The 12,081-nt window shown below is 38.6% G+C and overlaps 1 protein-coding gene across 2 annotated transcripts in view; it reads left to right on the plus strand.

The window, feature by feature from the left end:
• The window catches only part of LOC120530153 (NFX1-type zinc finger-containing protein 1-like), a 215,428-nt gene that overhangs the window by 77,076 nt on the left and 126,271 nt on the right, over nucleotides 1-12,081 (plus strand). For both annotated transcript variants that reach the window (XM_039754362.1, XM_039754363.1), the window contains 3 exons: nucleotides 2,788-2,927; nucleotides 5,369-5,523; nucleotides 10,665-10,810. In XM_039754362.1, the coding sequence (XP_039610296.1) occupies nucleotides 2,788-2,927; nucleotides 5,369-5,523; nucleotides 10,665-10,810 (441 nt within the window). The remainder of the gene's footprint in view (nucleotides 1-2,787; nucleotides 2,928-5,368; nucleotides 5,524-10,664; nucleotides 10,811-12,081) is intronic.

The following is a 12,081-nucleotide window of genomic DNA, read 5'->3' on the forward strand; positions in this document are numbered from 1 at the left end:
AAAGTATGTAAATACTGTGAAATAAAATGATAATTACATTTACTATACCTTAGTGAGGAGTGGTGATATCCCGTGTGGCTGGTAGAGAGGAAGATAAAGGTTACTGTTTGGAAGGGGAGTCACCTGCCATAAACACACCAAAGATCTGTAATTCGCGATAAGGTCTTTTATCACCTCAGTCATCGATGCAACAACCTTCCTCTTAGGCTTTGTTGCTTCTACAATCTTCCTGAATGCCATGGTTAATAGAGAGGGTTTTTATATATATATGACCAAACACACCAAAAATAAAGTGAAAAAAGCACTGACAACACACAAGCATAACACAAGAGATACTTTCACAGCGAGAACGACAGACGACTTGGGAGCACAACAGAGGACGTTTACTCTCACTGCATAAGCGCCATCTGCTGCTCCATGTTTTCACTCTGTGCACAGTACAAATATAAAAGCATCATTCGAAGTCCAGATCAAATTTCTCTCGAATTTAGCATTTGAACTCTGGAATGTTCAAAGTTAGATTTATTCAAAGTATGAGGCACCACTGTAACTTAATAATACTTCTTTGCATTTATATAGCGCTTTTCTCACTACTCAAAGCGCTCAGCAATTGCAGGTTAAGAGCCTTGCTCAAGGGCCCAACAGAGCAGAGTCCCTATTGGCATTTACGGGATTCGAACTGGCAACCTTCTGATTGCCAGTGCAGATCCCTAGCCTCAGAGCCACCACTTGGTGGCTTAACTTGGTGATTAATTTCTAAAACAAAACAGTTGCAATCAACATATTAAATTATTAAATTATTCTAGCTAGTTTATTAAAGTTTTGTGTTTTTTTATTTTAAACCACATTACAGTGCAAATTAGTCTCAACTGTGATTGGTTGGTCTTTAAAATGATATGAACATGAAAATATTGGTTTTCTGATTATTTATTCAGCCAGTTGCTTAACCAAACCCCTTTATTTTCACTGGTCTTTCAAGGGATGCCTTCCTTTTTTTTATTAACAACATATCCAGTGTGAAGGATTCCAGGGCGACCACAGCCCAAATCCCCAACGCGAACACACCAAGAGTCCCGGATGCAAATAAAGGATGGTTTATTTAAACTCTGTCCTTCCCCAGTACCACAAACTATAACAAAACACAGCTTTCTCTTTCTCTTTCTCTCTCCTTCCAATTCATTGAAAGCCAGCGCACATGCACTTCATAAAAGGAAGCATCTGCATGGCCATCTTGTCTCCAGTCCAGTACTGATGGCTGGGAGAGCAGTCCATATCAGAAGGTGATATAGTGAAACAATAAACAGCCATGAGCAAGAGCTTGGATCCATATGAGCCATGCACACTAACACCACGATTTGCTATAATTTAAATGTGTCCTTGTAGCTCTTTTTATTTAAAGTAAAGATCCATGAAGTGGCACATATGTGCACTCTTTCAGAAGGACATAAAGTGGTGTAGGATGGTGTTAGTGGCAAAGGGCTGGAGTGTTCTTGAGGCCATCTCTCCTCTAAGGGCACTCGGGGAGATGTGTCATCTGCCACTTGTCAACTTCCTTTACAGTTGTTGGCTTGCTTGCACTAGTTTGGAAGTGACAAGAAGGGCGAAGTTTTGAAAAGTGCACTTTTGTCATTTATTGAAGCACTTTGGCAGGTGTGGGAAGAGAGGTACTGGAGCAAGAGACGTTTGTGTGCACGCTCCGCCACTGTCTCCTGAACAAGTGACTCTGAGCATGCATGCGAAAAGTTAGCTCACTTGTATAAAGGTAATGCCTGCATGACAGAGAAGTGGGCGACTGGGTTCCTTATCAGCTGATAGCGGGACAGGGTTATAAAAGTATTGCGAGAATCCATTATAGTGTCAGTCAAAGGTGAGAGAAGCAGTTTAGCTAGTCAGTGAGATGGATGTGAGCTTGTTTGGGCTGGAATTCCTTTGTAGACATAAGTCACTAATACTATTAATAGACTTGGATTCATTTGACACCGTTTCCTCCACAACGTGTGAGGCGTGGTCAAATTAGCTAGAATAAACTGATGCATTTAGGGGTTTTATTGAAAAATGTAATCATAGAAAATAGTAACACATTAATGACATACGTTAACGGGATTAATCAGCAGCCATGATATATAATAGCTGTGCTTCCTGTCTAAGACGGATTGAAATCACTTGCAGTTCCCCATGCAATGCATATGTCTCTGTTATATGCCATTTGGTATGATATTTGTAAAAGAAGTGTTTTTGAATGACAGAGACATAGTAACTAGATGGACACACAGGCATATATCCTTTTATTAAGCTGGATATATATAACTATCTATCTATCTATCTATATATATATATATATATATATATATACACACACACATATACAAGAAGAATGGGATAAACCACCCAAATCCAGGTATACAAAGCTTGTAGGGACTTATCAAAGAAGACTGAAAGGTCTAATTGCTGCCAAAGAATTGAATTAAGAGTCTAAATACTTATATGAATGAGAAATGTAAAATTTTTATAAAATCTGCAAACCTTTCCAAAAACATGTTTTCTTTTTGTCTTTATGGGTTTATTGAGTGTAGCTTGATGGGCAAAGAAGGCAAATTTAAAAAATCCATTTAAAATTAAGTCAACAACAGAATAAAATGTGTAGAACGTAAAAGGGTCTGAATACTTTCTGAATTTGCTGTATAGAAAATCTAACTTTCTTTTCTATTGATATGCTTTTAACATGTGACTCACCTTTACCTTTACCATCCATAATATACCGTAACTGATTGATTTTTACCAATGTAGATAACAAAGCAAATGAAGCAAAAACTGAAGAAAATTGTGAAGAATGAACTTCATCAGACAGACTGTATGAAGGAAGAAGATGCAGGGGTCATTACTGATCTCTGGGCCCTGCCTTTTAAACAGAGATGGAGCCTTTACAGGTTAATTCTTTATATTGTGATATTTTAATTCTTTTTGTTATAAATTTACCCAAAATAATTGGAAAGGGGGCGGCACGGTGGTAGCGCTGCTGCCTCGCAGTTAGGAGACCCGGGTTCGCTTCCCGGGTCCTCCCTGCGTGGAGTTTGCTCCCACAATCCAAAGACATGCAGGTTAGGTGGATTGGCGATTCTAAATTGGCCCTAGTGTGGGCTTGGTGTGTGGATGTGTTTGTGTGTGTCCTGCAGTGGGTTGGCACCCTGCCCAGGATTGGTTCCTGCCTTGTGCCCTGTGTTGGCTGGGATTGGCTCCAGCAGGCCCGCATGACCATGTATTCGGATTCAGCGGGTTAGAAAATGGATGGATGGATAATTGGAAAGCTGGTAGCAACCCTGAACACACAATCAAAAGTTTAATAAGTAAAGATTTATTAATAAGAAGGAATCACAAATAAGCACCAAAATATAATCTCTTTTATTTTCAAAAATTTAAAAATAGAAATAAGTAAAGTACAGAGCAAATAAAAAAGCCAAAAAAAAGAGTTATAAATCCTTACTTTTTAAGTTCAAAATGACAAAATTGTAATGCATTGTAACAAAAAGGAATAGTGAGCTAAAAAGAGCAGACAAACACAACTATATAGCTAATGCAGCTGCAACCATGTAAAGGCTGACTGAGGCTAATATTGCTTGACTTAATTGAAAAGCCAGCAGGCCATTACCTAATCAGGGGTCTTGACCTTTACCTAATCTACTGTAATAAAGTGCTATATATGCCCCCAACCCAACACAGATTCACACTGGAGGCACACTTTTTATTTTTCTTTACCTGTGGGGCACGTCTTCTCCGTAATCCCCACAGACACAACACAGTCCCAAACAACACACAAAGTAAATCACCAAAGTCCTCTCTTCTACCAGCACTCCTCCAAGGTTTGTCCACCTTCCACCCGAGTCTGGCCGCTGAGTGGTGGTTGCTGGCTCCTTTTATAGCCCTGTGCTTGATCACCTGTTTCCGGTTGCACTTCCGGATGGGGCTGAAGACTTGTCCAGCTGGGCTCAAGAACCCATGCAGCAACCCCTGGCGGCCACCCCACATCCCAACCGGGCTGTGGAGGACTCCATCTCCCATGGAGCCCTGCAGGAAGTTGAGGCACCACTGTCAGCCAGGGAGGCTGCCACCAAGTATCCCGGGGAAGGTACTGAGCTGCCCATGGTTCCTCCCCCAGAACATATGTTGAAGGGGTGCCCTGGCTGGTCATGGGACTCGGCTGTCCGCCACACTACACAATAAACCCAAGACAGAAAGGAATATATTAAGTAAAGAACCAGAACTAAAAGAAAGATAATTAACAAATTACAGAACAGTTAACAAATAAAACTGTAAGGGAATACAACACAAAACATACTGTAACAAGAACTGAGGATTTCTTATACTGCTGCCATTTTCTTGATACTTAGTTTTGGAGGATTTCTGATTCAACCCAGATTCACACTTGTATTACATTTTCTCACTGTCATGTTAGTAACATTTAATTTACTTGGAATATTTCTTACCCAGTAATTTTCAGCAACCTTTTCCCAAATTTATTTTAAATGTTTCTTTGTCTTCATGATGTGGTTTCTGATTTAAGCTCTCCTTAACAACAGTGGGATGTCCCAGAGAAGATTTCATTTAATCAGATCACAAGGGGAAATGGCTTCAGTGTGCACAGGTGGACTCCATTAATCTAATTATGTGACTCCTGAAAGAAGCTGTCATATTCAGTTTATTTGAATTCAGTTTATTTTTGTACTAGCTTTCCTGTCACACTCCGTCATGCGTAGTAGTGAAACTGGACAAACTTTAAATACAATAAACAAACAATTATCGCTAGCTAAGTGGAAGCAAGGTACGGTCCAAAACATGGTGAGAGGTACTGTAGACCGACTCGAATGGAGGCTGGCACGTGAGTAAGGGGAACCCCGCCCGGCTCCCCACTCGTGACGTCACACTTCCCCCTCCCCTCGGTCCACAACCTCTGTTTCAGATCAGTGCGAATACATCACTCATGCAAGCAAACTATGATACTTAGCGCTATGAGAGAAGTTGCAAAATCAACCGGAAAGTTCAAGCAAATAAGTAAATATATATAGAGAAGGTGCTCATCACTGAGTACAGCCCATCAGCATGGAACAAGTTAAAAACTAAAATACAAAAATAAACTGTGCAAATTACTAAAAATATAACAAATACGCATAAAGACACAGATTTGCTTAAACAGGCAGGAAATAAATAGCTTTAAAATTGATTAACATAAATGGAGCCCATTTAAGGTGAAGAATTTCACACAAAAGATTAAAATCGAATAAATATAACACATCAGCACTGTTTGGCTGAATAGCCTGTCCCATAAAAATCTTTTTTTATGCTCTTATGTTTTATCAGATATGTTTTTCTTTAGGTTATGGCTGAAAAAATATCGAAACAGTATCAAAATGGAGATGCTGGAAAATGAAAATAACTATCAGAAGATTGTAGATAGGATAAAGGAACTGCGTAATCAAGAAGATCTTACAATTCTGAGAATGGCAAACATCATTGGAATGACGACAACAGGTAAAATTAACTTAAAGATGTGCTGATGCCGTTTGAAAGTAAAATCTTTAGATGAATTCTGTTACTTAGGTGGCATGTTAACACAAGATGGAAGAAGTGATCAAGAAATTAAGAGACTGGTTGCTAGGACAAAAATGGCTTCTGTGCAGTTAAAACACAAAGTTATAAGTAAAAAGCTGGTTAAGTTTGCAGATGATACCAAGATAGGTGGATTAGCAGATAATTTGGAATCTGTTATATTATTATAGAAGGACTTGGATAGCAGACAGCCTTGGGTGGATTTGTGGCTGATGAAATTTAATGTCAGTAAATGTAAAGTATTACACATAGGAAGTACAAATTTTAGGTTTTTGAATACATAATGGGCGGTCAGAAAATCGAGAGTACACCTTATGAGAAGGATTTAGGAGTCATAGTGGACTCGTCACTGTCAACTGCCAGACAGTGTTCAGATGCCATTAACAAGGCTAACAGAATGTCAGGTTATATAGCACATTGATGTGTGGAGTACAAGTCCAAGGAGGTTATGCTCAACCTTTATAATGCACTGGTGAGGCCTCATCTGAGTACTGTGTGCAGTTTTGGTCTCCAGGCTACAAAAAGGACATAGCAGCACTAGAGAAGGTCCAGAGAAGAGCGACTAGGCTGATTCCAGGTCTACAGGGGATGAATTATGAGGAAAGATTAAAAGAGCTGAGCCTTTACAGTTTAAACAAAAGAAGATTAAGAGGTGACATGATTGAAGTGTTTAAAATTATGAAGGGAATTAGTACACGGGGAACACGGGGACACAGTTGGAAACTTGTTAAGGGTAAATTTCGTACAAACATTAGGAAGTTTTTCTTTACCCAAAGAACAATAGACACTTGGAGTAGTGTGGTAGACAGTTAAACTTTAGGGACTTTCAAAACTCTACTTGATGTTTTTTTGGAAGAAATAAGTGGATAGGACAGGCGAGCTTTATTGTGCTGAATGGCCTGTTCTCATTTAGAGTGTTCTAATGTTCTAACACATAACAATGAAGAAATTGTTTAACATTTAAGCTGTTACGTTTGGTCTGTCTTGATGTACAGTTGTGAAACATGGACTGTGAGCAAAACAAGCAAAGGTAGACTTTGAGAGCTGTGAGACGTAATATTTTTAGAAGAATGCTAAAAGTTTTGTGGACAGGTAAAGTAACAAATGAAGGAGTATTAAAGAGAGCACAGGGGAAAAGACATTTGCTATGTGAGATAAAGAGTCTTCTTCGTCTTCATTCGGCTGCTCCCTTTAGGGTTTGCCACAGTAGATCACCTTGTTCCATATCATCCTGTCTTGTGCATCTTGCTCTGTCACACCCACCACCTGCATGTCCTCTCTCACCACAATCCATAAACCTTCTCTTAGGCCTTCCTTTATTCCTTTTACCTGGCAGCTCTATCCTTAGCATCATTTTCCGAATATACCCTGTATCTTTCATCTGCACATGTCCAAACCAATATGAGGACAATACAGATTTCCAAGTGAAATAAAGAGTAGACAATTAAAATATTTGGGATGCATCGTTAGAGCTTAAGACAATAAAAGTGTTTCATTGCTGGTTAAAATAAAAGGGAGGAGAAAAAATGGAAGGCAGAGAAGAAACTCAGTCAGTGGAAATGCTGTGAGATGGGTTGGGAATAACATGAATTGCAAAAGAGATTTTTAGTATGGTAGGGGAAAGAGAGAGGTGGAGACCGTGATGGCCAAAGTCTTCATTGGACATGGTGCTTTGAGTGAGGGAGTAGATGCTGACACTAATCACTCTGAAACAGTAACTAAGGTGCTGCAATTGTGTATTACTTTAGATAAAAATAATAAAATTTAGAGTATTAAACCCATATGAACGATATGGAGAAAACTGCAATGATTCTGTCTATTCTTTTCTACTGTTTAAATGTTATGGCTTGGAAGACATAAACCTGAAGTAATCTCCTTGGGTAGAAGGCCTGTTACCAATCACAGAATAAGGGCAGAATTAGGAAAGCATCTGCAATTTGAACTCCAGTATTCTGTTGAAGGGTCAGACAGTCACCTGAACATTCGATGAAGCATTTATTAGATGATAATTCCCTAGATTGCTACCTAACAATATCAGGTACTTCAGGAAAATCTTCCCCTTGTCTTCTGGTATCGTAAATTTGCATTGGTGACCCATTTAGACTATACACACTTGCAAGGCTCTCACCTTACTTAGCGTTTGAATCAGTATGGCTGTATTTTGTCAGATGATGAAGATTATCTGATACCAGTCAAGACAGACCGAGCTCCAGCACCCTGGATCTGTCTCAGACTGAAGTGGTGGTTCAGTTTGTTTTGTGACATAAAAGTTATGTGAACGTGCATATTTAGCTAGTCATTAGCAAAAGAGGGACAGATATTTTTTAATATGTAAGTTAATGTTTGGGTTAGAGAAGTCTGCATATACATATTGGAAAAATCTGATATGGCCCCATCTAAATTTTCATTTTCAAAAATAGCAGTTATCATAAGAGATCTTCAGTTACATAGCGCACAACATTTTACATCATCTTACCTTTAGTGAACACAATGTTTAAATATTCAAGATCAAATGTTATTTGAGTTTTTGTCCCATATGCTATATCTCCTTTGCCTCTTATTTCAACTTATTCACAACTTCTTCCTCTGTGGGCGATGGTCGCATTGTAGTTTATCTGTAATCACATTTGTCCATGCCTCTCTTTTAATCTCCTCCTGCACTTTTTTGGTGTTCTAACTGTGCTTTTTCTCACTCTCCACCACTAATCTCTTTCTGACTCCACACTTCTTGGGTTGACATCAGACAAAAAACTCCAGTTATTAGGGTTATATTGTGGATGCTTTGTGAACTGGAAAAAAATCTGAGGCCTTCCAATGAAAGCCATGTCAGCCTTGGAAGACCGCCACTCCCTTAGAGACTTATAGTTCTTACAGTGGATTCAGAAAGTATTCAGACCCCTTCACTTTATGCACGCTTTGTTGTGTTGTGGATTTAATTTTAAATTAGTACTTTTTCCATTTTACCCATCAACCCACACTCAGTAACCCATAATGTCCAGCAGAAATCATATTTTCAGAAAGCTTTGCAAATCATAAAAATGAAGTCTCTCATTCATGTAAGTATTTAGACCCTTCATTTGGCAGCAATTCCAGCTTTGAGTCATGTTGGGTTAAGTCTCTAAAAACTTTGCCCACCTTGATTTGGGCAATTTATCCCATTCTTTCTGGCAGATCCTCTCAAGTTCTGTTAGATTGGATGGGAAGCATCAGTAAACTGCCATGTTCAGGTTTCTCTACAGATGTTTTATGCTGTTTAAGTCTGGGACACTCAAGGACACTCAGAGATTTGTTCTGAAGCCATTTCAACATTTAAATTTAAAATTAAAATTTAATCTACAACAGAATAAACCATGCACAAAGGAAATTAATCTGATTACTTTTTGAATCCACTATCTAAAGTCAAGAACTGTAGATTTCTTGACTGTATTCTTCGGGTTATTGTTGTGCTAAAAGGTGAGGTTGCATCCACTCTGGAGTAAGTTTTCTTCAAGAACCTCTCCATATTTAAATGCATTTATCTTTCCCTCATTTTAAATCAGCTGTCCTGCTCCTGTTGTTGACAGGCACCCCAACAGCATGATGCTGCCACCACCATGATTCACCATAGTGATGGGATTAGGCAGGTGATCAGTAATACCTGGACTTTGCCAGTCATAGTGCTCAGAGTACTGCCCAAACAGTTCACATTTGGCCTTGTCAAACAAGAGAATCTTTTTCCTCATGCTCTCAGAGTCCTCTGAATGTTGTCTGACAAACTCACAAGTGCACAGTATGTTAGCCACACCTGATTGATGGAGAGCTACTGAGATGGTTATTCTTCCAATAGGTTCTTCCATCTCAGTAGAGGACAGCTGAACTTCTATTAGAGTGACCACCTCCCTGACCAAGGCCCTTCTTCCCCAGTAACGCAATTTAGTCAACCCTAGGAAGACTTCTGGTGGTTCCAAACTTCTTCTATTTCACAATTATGAGAGGTGCTGTACTTGGGGAACACTCAATGCTTTATGAATGGTTATACCTTTCCCTGATTTATGTCTCACCACTTTTCAATCAAAGAGGTCTACAGAGAGTTCTTTGGATTTCATCGCTTGGTTTATGTCCTGACTTGCAGTGTGAATTGTGGGACATTTTATACACAGGTATGCGTGTGACTTTCTAAATGGTGTCCAATCAATTCAGTTTGCCACTGGTGGACTCCAGTCAAGTTCTAGACACATCTTGAGGAAAATTAAAGCAAACAGAATGCACCTGACTACATTTTGGAGTGCCACAGCAAAGGGTCTCAATACTTCTATGAAGAAGAGATTTCAGATTTAAATTTTTAATTAAAAAAATGGCATATTTTTCCATTTCAAATTTAATCTACAACATAATAAAGCATGCACAAAGGAAATTAATCTGATTACTTTTTGAATCCACTATCTAAAGTTGGGAACTACAGATTTTGGAAGTTCATTGTCACTATAAACAAAAAAGATTGAGGACTTGGGGTCTTTCTGTTCCTTGACAATGCATTTGTCCCTCAGCAGTGATCCATGGAAGGGCCAGCAAGGAGGACCACTTGTCATTTATTTCAGTTCAGGGACAGAGAGGCTATTGCTGGTGTCAGTCTCACATTTGTGGCAGGCAGAGTGGTCACTACCATCTGGCACATTCTTCTGGTTCTTGTTATGAACTTTTCTAACTGAGAAAGACAAAAAATAAAAATGCCAGGAGAAATGTTCACCATTTTCAAGGAAATTGTGCAGGATTACATTAGATTATGTCAGAGCTTTTTAACTCACATATGCATACAACATTTCATTCTTAATCCCAAGCATATTATTTAATCTTTTCTCAAAGCTAATATGTGTTTCACATGATGTATATAGTTTATCACACCTTGCCTTGTAAGTGTTGCTATATTTTCTCTTTTTTTATAATTTTACATTGCTGATTAACAATTTGCACTATTCATTACCCCAAAAAAGTGAACATAGGAAAAGTTGAACTGATATTTTCCAACTAATGTACGATCCAAAAGCCAAAAGGTCAATCAATCAAAGTGAATTTTCCTTCAATAGGTGCAGCCCGGTGCAGAAAAATTGTACAGGATATTCAGCCTAAGGTCGTGGTTGTTGAAGAAGCAGCAGAGGTTTTGGAGGCTCATATTGTGACAACTCTGACTGCAGCTTGTGAGCATCTCATCCTCATTGGGGACCATCAGCAGGTGAGACATGCAAATCAGTTTTATATAAATGGCCTAAACACGGAGGTAGTGCTGATTCCTCACAATCCTAGGATCATCAGTAAAATGTAAGGCAGTAAAATGATTGCTGTCTGTAAAGTTTGTACATTTCCGCTGTGTCCATATCAGTTTTCTCTGTCTACTCTGGTGTCCACCCAGTTGTCAAATGCTTACATGTTATGTCAACTGACAACTTTAAGTTGTGTGTGTGTGTGTCCGCATCTTGCAGTGGACTGGTTTCTTGGAATATGTTCTGATGAAGAAATCAGAGTTCAGAAATTGGACCAACAGATAGTCATGGTTTTTTACATGGTTCATCCATCCTGACTTTTTTATCCATTTGTTTTGGAACTTGAATCTATCCAGGCTCCATCAGATAAAAGGCAGTAATGAATCATGGGATGAGAGATGAGATTTTAGGATAATTTAGCTCTCTCTCACTCTCTATCTCTCTATGTATATACAGTAGTATATAGCAAATTAATATATATACAGTGCCTATAAAAGGTATTCACCCCATTGGAGGTTTTCATATTTTATTGTAATAAACCTTTCATATACAGTGGTTTTAATTTGTCTTTTTTGACAATCATCAACAGAAAAATACTCTTTAATGTCAAAGCAAGGACAGATCTGTGTAAAGTGCTCTAAATTATAAAGTTAAAACACAAAATAATTGATGGTATAAGTATCCATCCTCTTTCATATGACACAACGAAATCTTCACTGGTGCTGCCAGTTGCTGTGCGGATGTTCCTCATGTATGTATATAAAATCAAACAGGCAAAAGATGTGCCCTGTTTAATTTTAGATGGGAAAAGAAGCAAAGTAAACTTCATTAAAGAGTGCAAAAGGAGTTTTTCATTCAGCCAGACAAAAGAAAACAAGGGTGAGGAACTGATCAGTCCTCTTCTAGTTATGGTCCTCAAATGAATGCCGACTTTCTGTAGTTTTTGAGATTTTTATATTGCCAACCTGGAAGGGGTGGGGCTTTGTGGTTGAAGCAAAAGCTGAGTCACATGTCATCTCGATTACTTAATGAGAGATTCTCCTCTTTACCTAGGGTGGTATTACTTATGATTTTTAAGCCTTGAAGATGTCCTCTATGCATGGGTGCATGTCATACATATATATACTGTATTCTGTATATGTGTGTGTTTGTATGTGTATTTATATATATATATATCTATACTAATAAAAGGCAAAGCCCTCACTGACTCACTCATCACTAATTCTCCAACTTCCCATATAGG

Source organism: Polypterus senegalus, chromosome 5 (assembly GCF_016835505.1).
Source record: "Polypterus senegalus isolate Bchr_013 chromosome 5, ASM1683550v1, whole genome shotgun sequence".
In the NCBI taxonomy this organism is placed as follows: Eukaryota; Metazoa; Chordata; class Cladistia; order Polypteriformes; family Polypteridae; genus Polypterus; species Polypterus senegalus.